This window comes from Emydura macquarii, unplaced genomic scaffold, assembly GCF_026122565.2.
Source record: "Emydura macquarii macquarii isolate MOO-44397 ecotype Brisbane River unplaced genomic scaffold, CSIRO-AGI_Emac_v2 contig_2994, whole genome shotgun sequence".
In the NCBI taxonomy this organism is placed as follows: Eukaryota; Metazoa; Chordata; order Testudines; family Chelidae; genus Emydura; species Emydura macquarii.
The window spans coordinates 1,283,716-1,302,727 of NW_027133131.1; the positions used below are offsets into that span (position 1 = coordinate 1,283,716).

The 19,012-nt window shown below is 65.3% G+C and overlaps 1 protein-coding gene across 1 annotated transcript in view; it reads right to left on the reverse strand.

The window, feature by feature from the left end:
• Positions 1–788: 788 nt before the first annotated feature.
• Positions 789–19,012, reverse strand: part of KMT2D (lysine methyltransferase 2D) — a 44,530-nt gene continuing 26,306 nt past the window's right edge. Inside the window, 22 exon segments of the mRNA XM_067529772.1 lie at positions 789–4,196; positions 4,627–4,735; positions 5,346–5,419; positions 5,640–5,925; positions 6,125–6,255; positions 6,572–6,708; positions 7,094–8,228; positions 8,482–8,621; positions 8,765–8,900; positions 9,126–9,271; positions 9,496–9,671; positions 9,904–9,985; positions 10,219–10,375; positions 10,518–10,682; positions 10,982–11,125; positions 11,283–14,255; positions 14,468–14,700; positions 15,002–15,068; positions 15,334–15,421; positions 15,514–15,637; positions 16,169–18,261; positions 18,794–18,942. Coding sequence (XP_067385873.1) covers positions 4,104–4,196; positions 4,627–4,735; positions 5,346–5,419; positions 5,640–5,925; positions 6,125–6,255; positions 6,572–6,708; positions 7,094–8,228; positions 8,482–8,621; positions 8,765–8,900; positions 9,126–9,271; positions 9,496–9,671; positions 9,904–9,985; positions 10,219–10,375; positions 10,518–10,682; positions 10,982–11,125; positions 11,283–14,255; positions 14,468–14,700; positions 15,002–15,068; positions 15,334–15,421; positions 15,514–15,637; positions 16,169–18,261; positions 18,794–18,942 — 8,838 coding nt within the window. The 3' untranslated portion in view covers positions 789–4,103.

The window sequence follows — 19,012 nt, forward strand, 5'->3', positions numbered from 1 at the left end:
GAGTAGCGGCCGGGCGGTGTCGGAAGGGCAAAATGACCCCGCTGAACTTTGACCTCCCCCCCCCCCGACAGTGACTATCATGGGGGCGGGTTCTCCCAGTGCCGCCCCCCTCCCCCTCCCGGCAGGAAGGCCCGATGCCCTTGGCCGGCGCGGGACCGGCGGAACTCTCTGCCACTAGCTCCCGCAGGGCGGGGCACGGCCCTGGGCACGGGGCCGCGGCGGCGCAGCCAGCCCCCAGGCGGGGGGGAGAAGGGCTGTGAGCACCTGGGGCAGGAGCCGCTCGGGTTAGCCCCTCATTGCCCGGGGGGGCTGGCACTGGCCGGGGGGGCAGCGGGGCCCTGGCGTAGGCGGCCCCGTTGTTGAGGTCCCCGTCCCGGGAGTGTCAGGCTGGGCCCAGCTCCATGGGCTCAGCGTCACCCCCCAGCCCCCCCGGGGCACCGTGCAGAGCCCGCAGGGAGGAGGGAGGCTGCACTGCCGCGTCCGGGAGCGGTGCATCCGCCGCCCGCCCCCGCCTGGGAAAGGGGCCTGGAGGGGGGGCAGGGCCGGCCTTCCCGCAGGAAAGGGGCAGCGGTTCACCCCCCGCCTCTCAGCAAGGGCCTGGGGGGACCCCACCGCTCCTCTTTGAAACATGGGGTGGGGAGGGAGCAATGGCCCTCCAGCTCCAGCACCAGCCCACATGCAACACTCAACCCCAGCCACTGTCCCCTCGGAAAGCTTTTCCCACAGGGCAGGAGAACTTGAGCTGCCTTTAAACCACCCCCCAACACCAAAAAACACCACACCAGACGGAAGTCCAAGAGCACCCAGTATTTAAAATGCACTTTTATTTTTTTCCTTTAAAAACAAACTCAGAGAAGCAAAAATTTGAAACTCACCCTTTGCCTCTTTAGACATAAATTATATACATTTCAAAATTAGATCCAATACAAAACATGCCACAGACAAGTTCATTTTTTTTGTTGTTTTTCTTAAAAAAGGAATAATTTTATTTTTTTCCCATTCTTTTCTTTGTTACGAAGGACCACCTCGCTGTACAGGATACACACAAAAAATAAAACCCCGAACACCAAGGAAGATTCCTCACAGAGTTCACACTTGCCATAGTTTTATTTTAAACTTTATTTAAAAAAAAAAACAAAAAAACAACAAAATAATAAATGGTTATTTCAGGATCATAAAAGGTAAAACTTAAAATATAATATCTGCAACTGTAAACAAACAGAAGTATTGAACAAGGCGTTGAATGCAATTTTACAAGCAGAGAACTTTAAAAAAAAAATCAACTGTCAGCTCTGGGATTGGATTATAGTTTATATAAAAATTAAAAACTGTATAGGTTTTCCCTCCTCCCCAGCTAAAATCTACAGGACTATTTTATACTCTAACCATAGTCTAAAAAGTCATACAACCTGCCATAGTCTGTCATTTTCTTTATTCGTGCCCAGCTTTTATCCTTTTTCTTTTCTGTAGCAGTTTTTAAAATTTTTATTTTTATTTTATACACTTTACAGCCTTCCAAGTTAATGGAAAAAAAACAAAAACAGAAGTTATACTGGCGTTTTCTCTCTCACACATCTTTATTTTAAAATAACATCCAGTGGTTTTATTATTGGTAAAAACGGTTCTTTTTCTCTACACAGCTCCCATTTTATTTACAGTTTAAATTTAAATGTTTGTATATTTTTTATTTTATTATTCCCTGCCCTCACCCCGAGTTTTAACATTTTATTTTAAACCTTTTACAGCTTTGAATAGTTGCAGAAGCAGCTTTTTAAAAACGCGACAGCTCTTCTCTCTCACTCTAAATTTTTCATTTAAAAACATAAAATGCCCTCGGGCCCCCTCCCCCATGTTTCACTCCCCCCAACACCAATCTCACTTCATTTCATTCCCCCTCTCGCCCGAGAGAGGAAGGAAACGTGTAATACAAAATATAAGCCCTCCTCAGCTGAGCCAGGCAGCTGTGGCACGGGAGATCAGAGAAGAGCAAGGTCAGGAGTCTGGTTCTGCTTCTTTCCTCGCAACTATGCTATTCCCTGTCCCATCCCAGAGGGAGGCCTTTGTGCGTTAAGAGATGTCAAACTAGACACAGTTTAATGGCAGAGAGAGCAGGACCTCCTGCCCCATCTGCTTTACAGCAGCCCTAGAAGGTCCCTCCCGGATGAGCATTCAACCGTCAGCAATAGGGTGCTGTGGCATGGGGAAGTTGGGGGGGGAGAAGTGGTGCCCAGTTTGTAATGCCCACCAACCATCTTCTCTCCCCGAGGGAGCCCACGCCTGGCAGAGGCTCCGAGACTCAGTCACATACTGGTTTTCTATTTAAAAATAAAGACAAGAGCAGGGCGAGGGGCCTTGGTATGTTTGCTGCCCCGGGTTGAGTTATGGAACATCTCCCCGCCCCCACCGTCCAAAATCTCAGCCAATCAGAGCACAGAAGAGAGCCCCCTCTAGATTCTACTATATACAAGATAAGGTATAAATAGATAAATACCCCCCGTAACATGCCGACATTACAGACACAGACAGCCTCCTTAGGCCAGCCTCGAGCAGCAGTTCTGGTAGTGAAAGGGGGGGCTGGCTTGCGGGGGAGCGGAGTGGCTGGGGCAGGGCTTGGAGCAGAGCACAGTGTGCCAACAGCAGCCAGTTCTCCCCCTCCCGACACTAGAGCATGGAGCTCAGCTACGGCAAACCACCCCCAGCAGCCCAGGGCCTTAAACCAACGCCTGCTTCTCACCTGGCCAGCAGGCTTGGCCTCCCCACCGCTGCACTCAGTGCTGACGGGGGGCGTCCGCTAGCCGCTCTCGGGGGCTACGTGCGACATGCTGGGAAGGTGGGTGGAAGCAAGGCCGGGGTCTTGGCACATTATAAATAAAGCCACGAGCCTCCACCACTCCCAGGCTCTGCCCCTCGGCTGGCAGCCGAGCGCCCAGCTTTGTGCATGTGGGGGGGTAGCCAGAAACACACCCGTGCATCCACTGGGCAGGACCCGCAGTCCCGCCACAGGTGGGGGGATCCTGGGTCATTTCAACTTCCCGGTCGGAGGGGGACAGGAGATACTCGATGGTCTCTCTTGGGAGGCAGAGCCAGGTCAGATCTCTCGGGGGCTGCCCCAGGCTCCATCCACCGCCACTCGTTCTCACTCAGAAACGGGAAGGTCGTGTGGTCGGGCTGGGCGGGAGGGGGTCACATTGCAAACAGCAGAATCTAACACTTAAAATGAGGTAGGTTTGGGTGCAGATGCTCCTTGCGTCCATCAGGGGGGCCTTTGCTGCGCACAGCTCTCCCCAGCTCTGCTCCGGCCGCGGGCGCCTCCTTCACATGCTCACGGTGCTTTCGTTGACCGAACAAAAAATAAACCAAACCCTCGCCAAGCTCTGTGTCTCCAGAGAGCCCAGCAGAGCCGGGCCCGGCGTTTGGGATTGTCAAGCTCAAGGAGTCTCTTTGTTACCTTGGTAAGTTAGCGAGCAAATATTATTAGTTTTGTTTTTTTAAAAACAGACTGGAGCTGACCTCCCTGTGGGTCCGCTAACTCGGCCGCCCCACCCCGGACTCCGAGATGGGCCATGCCTGTCCCCCCACATCCATCCAGTTATTTACAGGTGCTTCAGTAAGCAAGGCGGACAGAGCAGGTTCTGTGGGAGCCCCAGGCCCCGCCCTCCTCGCAAAACAAAAAGAAAACCCTGAGTTGCCAGTTCATCAGTCCCACTCGTGACGCTGCGGCCACCCAGCCGGGGAGAGCCGCGCACTGCCAGCACAGACCCAGGGCCGAGGCGTGTGGGGCTGGAGTGCCTAGGGAGAGAACCAAGGTCCCTGGTGGTCTCAATATGCCCGGCCTGTGGAAGCAGGCAGGCAGCATCCGATGTGTGTGAGCAAGGACCGGCATCCCCTGGAGCCGTCTCACCTCTGGCACCGAAAACGGCCCTGGCAGACCCACCTGCACCAACCTCGCTTCCTGGCTTCCAGGTGGGGACGTTTCCCCCTATACCAGCTCTGCTTCCCCCGCCCCCAGCACGGCAAAGGGAGGAGAACCCACAGGAAAGGCCTCCTCACGGCAGGCTCTGCTGCACACCAGGGGCTGCCCTCGACTGGCGGCCCCGCGTCGGCTAGTTCATCCATTTCCTGCAGTTCCAGGCTCCGCAGTGGCAGGGGATCTTATGCTGATCGTCTTCAAAGTCAAACTGGTAGTCGTAGGTCAGCTGGGGGCAAGAGGGGCAGAGTCACACCCGGCAATGGCCCCCGCAGATCGGCCACAGCCACTCCACCCGTGGCCGAGCCGGATCATGCCTGCCCCTCTCGCCCGCCCCGAGATCAAACGGACTCTGTTCGATTCTGACCCCGGGAGCAGTGGGCCGGTCCGTCGGGTTCCTCCCGTGGTGCTGGGGCTCCCCCTGGTGGCCAATGTCTCCCCGACGCTCTGAACCGCTCGGGGGTGCGCCCGGGGCAGGGCTGGTGCTGGAGGGGCAGATCCAAGTTCGGCTCAGAGGCCCAGCAGGAGGGCGGCTGCCTGGGGCTGGACGTGGTGACCCACCGGGCAGAGGCTGCTAAGGGGCTCGAAGCAGAGGCCAAAGACAGCCACTTGCCATGGGGCCCCTTGCCCGCCCCCCGCGTGCGCGCCCAGTCCCCTACCTCCTCCCCTTTGGGAATCCGGCGGCTGGAGATGATGATGATCTTATCTTCCTTGTCGAAGGTCACGACCTCGGCCACGCAGTTTGGGGCACACGAGTGGTTAATGTACCTGTCGGGGAGGGCAGGGAGGAGGGCGTCAGAGCGGGAATCTGGGGGCAAGGCGCTGCATTCCCCTCCCCCCACAGCAGTGGGGCCCAGTTTGTAATGCCCACCAACCATCTTCTCTCCCACGCGCAGGCGGCTGGGCACAGGCTGAGGTTCAAAACACAAGCCTGGACACTGCGAATCACGCAAGTGGAGGGAGAAACGGTGCCTGACGATAGAGCGAGGGGAGGACTGGAGCCAGGACTCCTGGGTCCTATTCCCAGCTCTGACTTTGGACAAACCCTTCCTCGCTCTGTGCCTCGGTTTCCAAGTTCCCCTGAGCCGATGGCTCCTTGGGCTGACGCGGGTAAGGTACGCCAGGGTCACAGCCAGCAGCACACGAAGGCACTGTGCCCTCCCCTTCCTTTGCAGCTGGATGAACTGGAGGTGGCCTTTCAACCCGCGACCGAGCGAGACTCAAACCCACAACCGGCAGGGTTGTAGTCACGCACCACAGCCCCTCTGTACAGCGGGGGGCAGGCGTCAGTGACTGCGGAGCACCCCAGCACAACCAAGCTAGAGGGAGCAAACGGCTCCCAAGGGGCCATTCACCCCAACCGCTCTCGGGCCCTCACCTGGCCGGGCCCCCCGTCAGCGTGGCGTCGATGACGTGCTCGTTGTTGATGCGGAACATGTAGATCCCTCGGTTCTGGGAGCCGGAAGAACAGAGAGAGCCAGTTATGCAGCCGCAGGGCCGGTGGGGTGCATTGGGAGCTGCATGGGGTCTGACCCTGCACCCTTAACCACAACCGCTGGCTGCAGCCCCTCCCTTCCCCTCCCACGGGCAGAACACGGGGCCCCCACATTTGCCCCCTGGGTGAAGGGTGCCCCTCACTCCCCGCCAGGCAGAGGGAGGCCGCCGCTCGCACCTGCTCCTCGTAGATCTTCTCGCGCCGGTTGGCCACCTCGTTGCGGATGATGGTGCCGATGTACTCGATGACCATGGTGTGCTTCTCCAGGTCCTTGGCGGCGTAGAGCCCCAGCCCCTGGATGCGGGAGCGGGCCAGGTACACGTTGTTCTTCCACTCGGTCTTGAGGCGGCGGTACTGCGAGGACTTGGAGTGCACGAACTGCTTGCTGTAGGGCGTGTTGGTCTCGCCCGTGAAGGTGCTCTGGTAGGCCTTGGACATGCTGGTGCTGTTCAGAGTGTGGGGCCTGCGGGGCGAGGGAGACGCGTCAGCCCGAGCACAGCTGGGGCAGGGGGCAGCCACCAGCAAGCGGCTGGGAGAGCTCAGCCCATCCGGGGCCTGGTCTCCAGCTAGAGGAGGAATCCCCACCTCCCCCCCAGCCTGGGGAATCCCAGCTCTATCCCAGGCCACAGCCCCTCCCTGGCAGCGCGTGGCCCCCCCCTCACCGTTTGTAGTGGGTGAGGATCTTGGGCTCGGAGCGGGCACAGCCGGTAGGGTTGATCATGAGCGGCAGCTCCATCAGCGGGTGGCGCCCGTAGCGGAACAGGTAGTTCTGGCAGCTCTCCACGCCAGGCAGCTGTGAGGGACCAAGCAGAGCCCTCAGGGGTCGGCCGGCAAAGGACAAGTCCTGATCCACACCCCATCCCCGCTGGGGCTGCAGGCAGCCCTTGGGGTCTACATGCTTCCCTGCACGTGCCCAGCCGGCGCCTGCCCCTATGCTGGGCCAGAGGCCCTGAAGGTTCCCATCCGATGGCCTCCCCACAACCCCTCTACCAGGTCAAAGTTGTGCCAAGTAGAACGCCAGCGGCTCCCTGCCCCGTCCACCACCCGCAGCAGGGAGATGCTCAGCCCCCTCCATTCCTGTCCCCCTCCCGTGCACCCCCGGCACATACCGATTCGGCAATGCGCAGCACCGCGTGCACCGTCAGGCCAAAGAGCTCCTCGCCCTTCAGGTACTCAGGGAAGAGCCTCAGCATGTCGGCCTCCTTCCTCATGGCTGCCACTGGCGCGATGATGTGGTTCCAGACGGCTGCAGGACAGAAGGAATATGGGCAAAAAATGAGACTTTGCTTCTTGACCTGCTTTCCCCCCTTTGGTCCCCCAGCAGCGATTCCCTGTGGCCTGGCAAACAAGCCCCCTTCACCACTGCGAAATGCAGCCATCTCTGGGGTGGGCTGCCGCAGCAGGTTAACAACCACATAGTTATGCTGCCAGAGACAGGTCACGGGGTGCTCCAATGCAGCCATCTCTGGGGTGGGAGACAGCAGCTGTTTATACCTGGCTCCCTCACCCAGGGCTGAGCTGCGCCTGTCTCTGGGGCGAGAAGCAGCAGCAGGTTACCAGCCGCACACTGAGACCAGGGAGCGTGTACTGTAGCCAGCTGCCGACGGCCGGTGCCCCGTGACCGGCCTCACCTTGTGGCGAGGAGTCAGTGAAGACCAGGTCCTCCAGGCCCTGCTCGATGACCTGCACCACGAACTCGGGGCGCCCGTTGTTCTCGCAGATGGTGCAGCGGTAGCAGCAGCGGCGGCTGTTGGTGCGCAGGCTCCAGTAGATGCGGGTGGCCTCGTAGCCCACGGGGTAGAGGGCCGTGGCGCTGTGGAAGTCGGCCATCTGGTGGGGCAGCAGCTGGCCGATGGCGTGGAAGAGGAGGCCGCCCACGCGGAACATGTGCAGGCGCTCTCCGCGCTGGATGATGCTGGCGATCTGCTTGACCTCGTCGCGCTCGATGTAGACGCGCCGGAAGACGGTGAAGGTGCTGAGCTCCTGGTCGCACGGGCCCTTGAGCTTGTGCAGCGGGCACAGCATGGTCTTGTCCTTGAAGAACATGCACTTGGCACGGATGGCGCAGGCGAAGTGGTAGACGCTGGGGCAGCGGATGCGGTTGCAGCTGTTGGTGGCGCCGGTCTTCTGGCACAGGGTGCACTTGGTGAGCAGCCCGCGGTGCAGCGCCACCTCCACGTTGATCAGCGCCCCGCCCTGCGTCTCGTACACCTCCGTGGACCACAGGGCGCAGTTCAGGTGCACCCAGAGGTCCAGGTCCAGGTTGAGGAGGCGGGCGGGCCCGTCGGTGGCCCCGTCCCCCTCCTCGTGGCAGAAGCAGCACTTGCGCAGGTCCTGGGGCACCTTCTCGGGCCGCAGGGTGGTGCCCAGCTTCTCGATGAACTCGGCGATCTCCTTCTCGCCATCCTGCTTGGCGCCGCCCTTCTGGATGGTGATGAGGAAGCGCAGCCGCTTCCACCGCACTCCCTTCCACTTCTTGAGCCGGGGCCGCGGCTCCTCCCCGTCCTCCGGGGGCCGCGAGCGCTGCTTGAGCTTGGGGGGCGAGCGGGCTGCCTCTTCCTTGACGGGCGGGGAGAGGGGCGCCGGGGCCACCTCGGGGGCTGCCTCTGGGATCCTGTCCACTTCAGCGGGGCTGGACGGGGAGGGGACGAAGGGGGACAGGGGCGGGGACGGCTCCTCGGGCAGGACAGAGAGCTGGCGCACATCCAAGTTGGAGACGTTGTTCACGTAGCAGTGCTGCACGGCCTTCTCCAGCATCGGGCTCTCCTGGGGGCACAGAGCAGGGGGGTCAGAGCGCAGCTGCAGCAGGCTGGGCACGGGGGCGTTAGGCCCATGGCTCCCTGGCTCCTTTCCCTCCACCCCCAGAGCCAGGTACCCGCTGCTGGTCAGCAGGGGCAGGAAATCAGGCCCGGCCCAGCCCAGCCAGAGGCTGCCAAGTCAGAGTGCAGCAGAACCATCGCCCCAGCACCCTGCCCCCATCCCAAAGAGGCCCCGTCCCCACGCCCAGCGGGGCTCTGACCTGTTTGAGCAGCGTCAGGATGTCCAGCTCGTTCTTGAGGCTGTAGCCCGGCAGCATGGCGTCAAACTGCTTCAGCCACTCGGTGCCCGTGTCGGGGGATTTCCCAGCCAGCGCCGGCTTGTCCTTGCCACCCAGCGCACCTAGGAGAGAGACGGTCCCATGTCTGTGCCGCAGGCTCCCACTGCCAGTCGGGGTGGGGGGGAGAGAATAGAGAAACCTCTGCCCAGAGGGCCCCTCCCGCAGAGAAGTCCCCGGGGAGGGAGGACCCAGGGCCGGTACTCACCAGCGCCGTCCGGCTCCACCTTCCTGGCCTCAGGCCCAGAGCCCCGCAGAGGGCTCTCGGGGAACAGCACCTCGTAGGAGCTGGGGATCTTCATGCTGAGCAGCTCGGCCACGGCCACCATGACGCCATTCAGGTTCTGGGGGCACAAGAGGCAGGGGGTCAGTGACAACATGCGGCTGGGCCCCCAGCCAGGCCAGGACCCTGCTCCTGGGCTCCCGGGCCTGGGTGTCTGGGAGCAGGGCAGAAACCCGGCCCGTGGCGAGACGCCGCCAGGCAGCTCTCAGCGTGTGCCAAAGGGCGCCCAGCAGCCCTGGATTCACCTGCCCCCAGTGCCACCCCCCCACGCCTTCCCATCCCGCACCTTAGCAGCTGCAGCGGAGACGGTCAGCATGACGGAGACCTCGCTGCCCTTGCCCTTCTCCCAGGAGATGCCCTGCGCCACGGCCACCTTCCCGCCACGCTCCCCGAACGGCTCCAGCGCCTCGGCGGGCCTCGGGTCAGGGAACACTGACAGCAGGAGGAAAGACACGGTTAGGTGCATGAACAGCCAGCCACAGCCCCCCCAAAGGGAGCCCGGCCCCAGCTTCGAGGGACCCCCAAACACCCCCCCAGCCACATCACCACGCCAGCCCTTAAAGGGACAGGCCCCCTGGGTTTATCCCCCCACCTTCCTGGGACCCCCCCATACACACACTGCACCCAGCCCCCAGGATAGCGGGACCCGCGCCCACCTGGGATGCTGGCTCTGGGGATGATGGGGATGATGGGCGACAGCACCCGCTCCTGCTGCTCCTGCCTCGCCTCGGCCAGCAGCGGGAAGCGGGGCGGCTCCTCACCCAGGACGCTCTCTGGGGACGAGGCCGGGACGATGCTGTCAGGGGAGTCGCTCTCCTCGTCACTCTCCATCCTGCAGGATGACGCCGGTGAGAGCCCCGCAGAGCAGGGAGCCCTGCTGCCGTCCTCCCAGAGCTCGGGGGCCCCCAACCCCCTCCCCAACGGCCCCCAGGAGACATGCCCCATGGCCAAGGGACACCCCACCCTCCCAAACGGAGCTGGGGAGGGGCAAGCAACGGCCCTGCCGAGGAGGGGAACCCGCCCCCAGCCCAGCCTAGCCCACGGCTGCCCCGGCCTGGCCTGACCTGACGTCCTCGGTCTGGTTGTGCGGGGGCGTGGGCAGGGCGGCGAGCAGGTCCAGGCTCTTCACTTCCACGGCGGGCACGTCTAGCGAGGGAAGAAGGGCGAGTGTCAGGAAGCAGCAAGGCCTGGCATGGGGAGCCAGCCCCCTCCCCCCCACGAGGCTCCTCCCACATCCATCAGTGCTGCTCCCCTGTTGGCCAGCAGGGGGCACCCACGCACAAACACTCCCCCCCCCACTGTTCCCCTGTGGAGGCGGGGGGGGGGGAAGGGCAGCTCCAGCCCAGGCTCTGCCCCAGTTGGGGGCGCCCCCCGCTTACCCTTCCGGCCTTCAGCTTCTCGAGCCCGGTCCGGCTCCTTGGGCTGCTCGGCCAGCTCCTCCGAGGAGGTGACGCCGTTCACCATCTTCTGCTGCACGGAGGGGGGCGGGGTGGGGGGCAGCGAGGAGGGCGGGGTGGGCGGGTTGCTCAGGTTGTTCTGCTGGGAGAGGATCGGTCACGGTCAGGCAGCACACCCCCGCCCTCCCCCCCACGCCCTAGGCAGGCGGCGCCGCTCTCTTAGCTCACCCCCAGATGGGGAGACTGAGGCACAGGTGGGGGTCAGGGCCGGGCGGCGTTACCTTGGTGAGCAGCTGCGAGTAGTAGTCCGGGACGCTGTCCAGCACGGCGCTGCCGAACGCCCCCCGCAGCTGGGTCCTGCCGTTGACGGGGCTGCCGCCAAACGGTGCGAAGAGGCTGAAGTTGGCCGTGATGGTGGGTTCCATCAGGGGCAGCAGGGAGAGCTCCTGGGGGCAGCGATGCAGTCAGGAGGGGGAACCCCCAAACAGCTGAACCCCCCCGGGTTTGCACAGGGCCCCCGCCTCCCCCACTGGGCGCCCCGCAGACAGATGGCAAGATGTCGGCACCCCAGCCAGACAAGGCAGAGGGAGGAACAGCCCCAGTTCGCAGAGAGGGAAAGACGGCCCAGAGGAACCCCCCAAAACTGAGCCCTTGGGACACCCGCCAGCCCCAGCCCCTGGAAAACTGGCTGAATGAGGTGCTGTGGGCACGACCGGGGGAGGGAGGGGACCCCAATGGCTGTTACCTGCTTCAGCTGCTTCATTAAAGCCTCGCTGGATTTGAGCCCACCCTCCTTGCGCAGCTTCTTGCGGGAGGCGGCCACCCGCTCCCCACTCTTCTGGGCCCGTTTGGGCTTCGGGGCCGGGGGCTTCTTGCCAGCGGAGGGATCCTGTGGGGAGGGGCCGACACGGCAGGATGAGTCGTGGGGCTCGCGTGCACGGTGCCCTGGCCCCGGCCACCACTGGGGCAGGGATTTGATCCCCACAAGCTGCGCACCCCCCGCCCGCCCCACGCTCCCAGCCCCGCCCAGCCCACGCCCTGCTCACCTCTCTGCCCGGGGGAGCTGCCTGCAGCTTCTGTTCCAGCACCGAGAGCTTGCCGTCGACATGCCCGTTGACCTCGGCGCGCAGCCCCTCGGCGGAGCGCTGGGACGCCAGCTGCACGTTCTTGGCCCGCAGCAGCTTCTGCAGCAGCAGGTGCCCGGCCTCGGCTCTGGTGCCCGTCAGCAGCTGGCCGCCCACGAGCAGGTTGTTGGCCGGGGCAGCCGCGGGCTCTCCGTTGGCCTCGCGTTTCACAGCCTGGCCCCCACCCAGCACGCACTGCGCCGTCTCCTCCTTCGGCTCCTGCTTGATGCAGACCCTGGGGGGCTCGGCTGGCAGGACCCCCCCTTCCGGAGGAGAGGCCTGGGTGCCTGGCGCTTCCACCACCTGCCCGTTGCCTTGACTCCCAGCTGGGCCCTGGTCCGGTGGCTTTCTGGATCCATCTGTGGGCTCCATGCTGGGAAGGGAGGTGGGACCCTGGACCGCCAGCTCCCAGTGGCCAGGAGTCCTGGCGAAGGGCCCCTCCCCTGTTTGGCTGGGGGGTGGCTTTGGGACAGCGGGCACTGGCTCCGCTGGGAGGCTGTTCTGGGTGGGCGTCAGCCTGTGATCGCTCTGCACCACACTGGGCGGGGAGGCTTTCTTTGGCTCTTGGGGGCTCTGCTCCCGGCTGGGCAGGGGAGGCTGGTGCACAGAGCCCAGGCTAACTATGTTCATGGGCGGCTGGACCGGGGCGGCCACCGGCGGAGCCGAGAGTCTGAGCACCCCTTGGTGGGGGCTGCGCCCCGCCAGCGCCGTGTGCACCAGCTCCGCCAGCGGCTGCTGGGGGGCACCAACCGCCGCTTGGCTCAGCGGCACCCTCTGCGGGCCGGCAGACGCCTGTTCCACGGTGAACCCTGGCTGCATCTGCTCTGCCGCGGCGGAGGGGCCGGCTGGCCGGACCTGGAACGCTGTCCCCGGCTGCCTCGGCAGCTGGCGCGCCACGGAGCCCTGCACGGCCATGGGGGGGTGCTGCCCCTGCTCGAGCGATGCCTGGGCCTGCCCCGGGAAGGGGCTGGCCTGCCTGAGCGCCTGGTTCTGCTGCAGCAGGCTCTGCTGATGCCGCTGCACCAAGATGGCCTGCAGCTGCTGCTGCTGCTGGGGGGTGAGGTGCCGCAGCTGCGGGTTTTTGGAGAGGACGCCTTGCAGCTGAGCTCGGATTTGGCCCATCACCGGCGCCGACACCTGGCTCAGGATGCTCTGGGCGTGGGACGCCGGTGGGACCAGCATGCTCGGCGGCGGCGGCTGCCCCATCAGCCCGGCCTTGTGCTGCCCTGCCGGGCTGGGAAGCCGCGGGGGCTGTCGGCCCACCGCCAGCTGCAGCGGGCTCCCCAGGCCTTTCGGCTGCTGCTCCACGCTTTGGGCTGGCGCTTGACCCACAATGCGTTGCGGCGCTGGCTGGACCATGATGCTTTGCACCTGGCTCGGCATGGCCCCCGGCGGCTGTTGCTGTTCTGCCACGGAGCTCGGCGGGCCCAGCGAGTGAGGCCCCTGGGCAGGGTCCGGGTGTGGATGCTCCTGCCTCATGGCGCCCCCCAGCGCCGCGAGCCCCCCGCTGTTCTGCAGCGGCTGATGAAGCAGGTGGCTGGGCTGCTGCCCCCCTGGCATGCGCGGCGGCGGCTGCTGGAGCTGCAGAGAGCTCACCACGCTGGGCTGCGGGGAGGGCAGCAGGAGGGGCTGCTGCTGCCCCAGCTCCACCGGGTGTTTCTGCGGCGGCTGCTCTGCGCCCAAAGGCGCCTGCTGCTCCTGAGTGCCCGTGTGCGGCTGCCCCCCGAGGTCCTGGCTGCCCGGCCCGCTCACGGCGGCCGTCAGCTGCACCTGCTGCTGCCCCCTGCCCTCGGTGCCCTCTGGGGGCAGCCCAGAGCTCTCTGCCCCGCCCGGCTGCTCCTTGGTGCCGGCGCCCTGCGGGGCTGGCTGAACTCCCTGACTCAAGTGCACCACAGAGGGGGACGGGCCCAGAGCTCCGTGCGGTGGAAAGTGCTGGATCTGCCCCGGCCCCAGGAGGGCCTGATGCTGCGCCAGAGAGTTCTGCGGCGGCGGCGGCAACAAAGTCCGCGACTGGCCCAGAAGTCCTGCCGCCTGCTGCTGCTGCTGCTGCTGCTGTGGCGATAAGATCAGCCGGTGGCCCAGGAGGCCGTGAGTTTGCTGCACCAGCTGCGGCGACCCCAGCACCCTCTGTTGGTGGGGCGCGAGCAGCACCTGCCGTGGGGGGGTCTGGTGGCCCAGGACACCCTGATGCTGAAGCATGGACACCTGGGAGTGTCCCATCATGCCTTGCGGCGCCTGCGGCGAGAGCTGCTGGACCAGGAGCCCCGGCTGCTTCGGGACCATGGCCTGAGCCCCGCTGCCCTGCTGGGGAGCTGGTGGCGGCGGCGGCTGCTGCTGCTGCTGGCCGAGCAAGCCTGCCTGACCCACAATGCCTTGCTGCTGCTGCAGCAGCGAGACCTGTCCCAGGATGCTTTGCTGCTGCTGCTGCTGCTGCTGCAGTTTCTGAGCCAGCTGTATCCTCTGCAACTGCCGCTCCTGCATCAGCCGGTTCTCGGCGGCCAGCCCCCGCAGCGCGGGGTTCCCAGGGAAGAAGCTGTTGGAGGTGCCCGGGACGGCTGCACTCCCCAGCTGCTGCTGGCCCATGAAGGACAGGCCCTGCTGGACCGACATGGAGACGCCGCCCTGGGGCAAGCGCACGTGGCCTGCTTGCCCTGCCAGCTGGCTGGGCTGCTGGGCCAGGCCTTGCGCCCCCACCATGGCCCCGGCTTGCTGGGGGAGCTGCTGCTGCTGCTGCTGGACGCCATGGGCCGGGAGCAGCTGGCCCGGGAGCTTGGCCACGAGGCGGGGGCTCTGCGAGGGGCTGAGGGCCATGACGGCTGAGCTCTGTTGGTGCTGCTGCTGCTTGTTGCGGTATTCAGCCATCAGGTTGGTGTGCTCCTTCTGCTGCTTTCGAACCTGCCGGGGGAAGGGGAGGTCAGCACAGGCGGCCACGCTCCCGCCCCTCCTCAGCGCGCCCCCAGCCTGCCCGGCCCAGCCAACCTCGAAACACGGACTGGCGGGCGAAGGCTGGCAGCGCTGCACTGCCCCCGTCTCCTCCGACGCGCTATCCCCAGGCTTTTCATCCTCTGCCCGCCCGCGCCACGGACTCCCCTCCCCGAGAATCCCACCTGGTCCAGCTGCTTCTGGATCTTGCTCTGCTGCTCCGTCACCAGCTTGAGCTTCTCCGCGTCAGCCTCGGGGAACTCGCGGCCAGCCTTCTTGGCAGTGCGCTGCTTGGCGCAGAGGGCCTTGCGCGACTTGCGGTGCACGCCGATCTGCTCCTCCAGCACCTTCAGCTGCATCTGCAGGAGCTGCTGGGTGTGGAAGAGCCACTCCTCGTACTGCCGCTGGTCGGCCTCGTCTGCAGAGAGGGGCAGCGGGTGGGACAGAGCCGTGGAGACGCACCCTGGGGAAGGTGGGAGAGGGGGCTCCCAGGCTCCCCGCCCCAACTGGATCGCTCAGGAAAACCAGCGTCTTCACTGGCAGCCGTGTTTGGGTCACAGCCAAGCCCCGCTGCGGCCCCCAAGAGGGCTGGGGAACAGGGCAAGGCCCAGGGCCAGCCCGTGCAACCCTCCAAACGAATCCCAACCGGGCCGGGGGGGCCCTGCATTGGCCCATGCCGTGCGCCCACCGCAGTGGGACCCCTGCCCCCCGCTACTTACTGATGACGCCCTGAGCGAAGGTGGGTGGGTTGGGGCGAGCTTGAGCCGGGTCGTTGCCACTTCGCTCCTAGGAGAGGTGGAGAGTGTTTGTGATCATGTGCGCACCGCCCCGGACACCCTCCCCGCCCCCCAGCACCACACGCTGCCCCTCCCCTGGTAGCCTCCACGGCCCGTTCAGCACCCAGCCTCTCTGCTGCAGCTCCGGAGGGCCCGTGACCCGCCCAACTCATGTCACACGAGCCCCAGAATGGCGGTGGAAGAAGCTCCTGTGCTGCGTGTGTGCTGGGCCAGGCACTCGGGGGGGCCCCCAAGGCAGAGGGCCCCATGCTCACCTGGCTGCTTCCAGCCGGGACGTGGTTCTGCATTTCGGTGCTGGCCGGGGCACCCGAGAGCCGCTGAGCCAGCAGGGACACCTGTTGCCTTGGAAAGCAAACAGAGAAGGATGAGCCAGGAACCGCTGCTGCCCGGCCCTCAGACACCTGCCCCTCCCCTGCGCATGCCCCCCACCTTACCTGCTCATCCCAGGGGCCACCCCAATGCTCCCCTGAGCCATCACCTTCTTGATGCCCTTCAACGCCACCATCTTCGCCTTGGCAATGGGGTCCATGATGTCCTCGGCAGCAAACTTATCCAGGTCTGCGAGGATAGCGAGCGTCAGCCAGTGCCCGCTGCAGGGCTCCCATACCCCAGCCTTGGCAGCCCCATCAAGCCGGGCCCGCTGCTTCGCCCCGGCTAACGCCCACCAGCCCTCAGAGCCTGTGGGAGGAACAGCCATGCCCCTGCGTAGGAGTCTCAGTGCCCCCACCCCTCACAATCTGAGGCAGCTCCCTCCCACTGAACACAGACGTGGCAGGCCCAGGCCGGGAGAGGAGGGGGCTGTCCCCTACGCCCCAAGCGGGCAGCTGGCACAGACCCCATCCACGGGGATCAGGATGACTCCACAGCCCACACCAACCCTGGTACAAGCTGGGCAGTGGACAGGCTGATCCCCCACCCGGGGCGGAAGGGGTCACCCCCCAGTCTGGCAAGGGGCTCAGTCCTTGGCCGGTCACAGCGGTCGCCCAGTGCCAAGGGGACGCTCCTCCTCCGAGACCCCAGCCAGCTCTCTTTAGCTGGGGAGGGGCTTCCCCTGGCTGCGGGGCCTCTCCCCACTCAGCCGACTCCTACCTGTGTCCGGGAAGAAGTTGTTGGCCAGGGGCGGCTGCTGCTGCATGACGAGCTGCTGGGGTTTCATGCCCATGGGGGGCTGCTGCACCCCAGGCATCGGCTTCTGCACCAGTGTCTGCTGCTGGGTCAGCACGGGCGGGCCGCCGTGCTGGGCCGCCAGGATGTGGGGCTGGGGCTGCGCCATCGCCATGTGGGGGGCCAGCACCTGGCCCTGCTGGGGTCCCACCACCCGCTGCTGCTGTTGCTGCGCCATCAGCAGGTTCTGCGGCCTGGCCACCAGGCCCAGCTGCGGCTGGGGCCCCACCAGCCGGGGGGCTTGCCCGTCATGGGGCTGGGCCGGCCCGGCGGGGTGCGCCAGCATGGAGTGCTGCTGCTGCTGCACAGCCTGCAGGTGCTGGGCGCCCCCAGGCAGGTGGGCTGACATCTGCTGCTTCTTCTGCAGCTCCTTCTTCTCGTGCTCCAGCAGGTCCTCGATGAGGAGGGGCAGCTCACTGGCCACCAAGGAGCTCTCCATCTTGTCCAGGTCGTCAGCCGGGGAGTGCTGGGCGTTGGCCATGCCTAAGGCCCCTCCGTCCAGCTCCAGGAGGGCGGCGCTCTGGCTGGGGGCCAGCCCACGGCCTGGGGTGGCAAAGGGGCTCTTGTCCGAGACAGGCGTGGCGGCGTGGCCGTTGTTAGGGAAGGGGGCCATGCCGAGCCGTACGGGCCCCGCGCCAGGACTCAGCAGGTTCTGTCCGGGCTTGAGGCTCAGGCCTAGGGAGGCAGCCATTTTCTCGGCCCCCTGGAGGGCCTCCGCCTTGACGGGGTGCGGGAGCCGGGCAGGGCCGCTGGCAGTGAACTGGCAGGGCGACGTCTTCAGGCAGCCTTCCTCCAGCTTCGGCTGGATGCCGGCTGGCAGGGAGGCCACCTTGGCTTCCAGGATGCTGGCCTGGGCCTTGAAGGCTGGGTGGGGAGCTGGGGCCGTGCTGGAGGGACAGGGGGCGGGCGCCAGCCCCTCCTTGGCCATGGCTCTGTCCTCCCTGGGGGGCGCCAGCTCCTTGGGCTCCCCAGGGCCCTGTGGGCAGGGCCCAGCCGGCTCCCTCTTGAGGAGGGCCTCGCGCTCGGCCCTCTCGTTGGCAGACTCCACCAGGCGCAGGTGCTCGTTGAAGATGTCCTTCTTGTCGCCCGTGTCCAGCTCGGGGTCGGTGTAGGCCAGCAGGTCGAACTCGTCGCCGTTCAGCAGGTCGTCCAGGTGGGGGTCGTTGGTCTCCAGGTTGCCCAGGTTGCCCAGTTCATCATCCCCCTTGGCCACGTCCGGGTCCAGGCTCAGGTTGGCCAGGTCGTCGTCGTCCTCCAGGTCCTTGTGGGCATCGAAGTCATCGTCCAGGTCGGGCTCCACCGGTACCTCGCAAGGGAGCCGCCCGCCCTCCAGCGCCAGGTGGCTCCTGCCGGGAGCTGGAGCCGGCGCCGGAGCCGGCACGGGCTCCATGACGGGGCCACTCTTGGGGCCGTCGGGGCGGAGGCCGGAGCCAGAGGACGAGAGCGGGCGGGGCGGGACGTGCTGCAGCTCCAGGCTGCCAGGCGGCGGGGGCAGTGGAGGGCCACTTTTGGCGTGAGGCGGGTGGTGGCTGTTGCTGAGTTCAGCCCCCTGTGGGGAAGCGGCGGAGGGTGGCAGGGGCGCTGGCATCTTCTGGGGCTGCAGGAGTGGGGCTGGCAGGGGCATGACTGAGGCACGCATGGCCTGGCTGGAGCTCTCCTCGCTGGGCAGGAAGAAGCGGGGCCTGGCCTGGGATCCCTGCTGGGCGAAGGGGGAGCCCATGGCCCCGGCTACACCCTTCTGGGCATTGTGACGCAGCTCGATGAACTGGGCCCCGATGGTGCCAGGCGAGGACGGGACCTGCTCGGCTGGGCCCGCCAGCCGCGCCGCCAGGCCGCCCAGCGCCGGCCGACCGAGCTCGTGGCTGGGCGGTGGCTGGAAGCGGGCAGGGCCAGGGAGCCGTGCGGCCGCTGCTGCCTGCTGCTGCTGCTGCTGCCATATCTGCTGCTGCTGCTGCTGTGGGGAGGGCCCCTGGAACATGCCGCGCGGGAAGAAGGTCTGGTGGGCTCCCACTGATGGCCTGCAACACAGATAGGGAGGGTCAGGGAAGAGCCCCTGGGAGTGCAGCTTTGGCCAGCACAGGCCGCTGGCGGGGAAAGACCAGCAGCAGCCTGGGGCTCTGGAGGGGGACCCGGGCCGGCCACGCTCAGGCATGGCATTGTCCCAAGGGGCTCCTGTCAGCAAGGGCAAACCCCCAATGAACCTGCCAACAGCTTCTCTTGCACGCGCCTGATGTCAGGGCGCAGCGAGGGCACCCCTCCAATCAGGGCCTCCCCAGAAATCCCCCCCCCCCAACATCGTGGATTCGGGAGAGGCTGGCGGGGTGGGGGGCTGGGACCTAGGACTCAGTTTTATTCCCAGATCTGCCACAAATTTGCTCAGTAACTGTGGGCCTCAGTTTCCCCATGCATAGATAACGGCGGGGCCCCGTAGGTTAAGTGCCCTGCCCTGTCCCCCTTGTGGGTGAGCTAGGACGAGGCTGAGTGCAGCAAGCCAAGGCATTCAGGGCCCAGAGCACCCCACACGCCTGCAGCAGCTGGGGGGACACGCACCTGCCGTTGATGTCCATGGAAGAGGGCGTGGCGGCGGGAGGCGGGCGGGAAAGCCTCTCGTCTGGATTGAACGCCGTGGGCACCATGACTGGCCCGGAGGGTTTGCTGGTGCTGGGGGCCGCAGGCACATTCCCAAGGGCGCTCTTGTCCTGGGAAGGAAGTGGGGGAGTGAATCCACCCTTGTCTGCGCCCTTCCCCTCCAGCTGCGGCCCTGGCCAG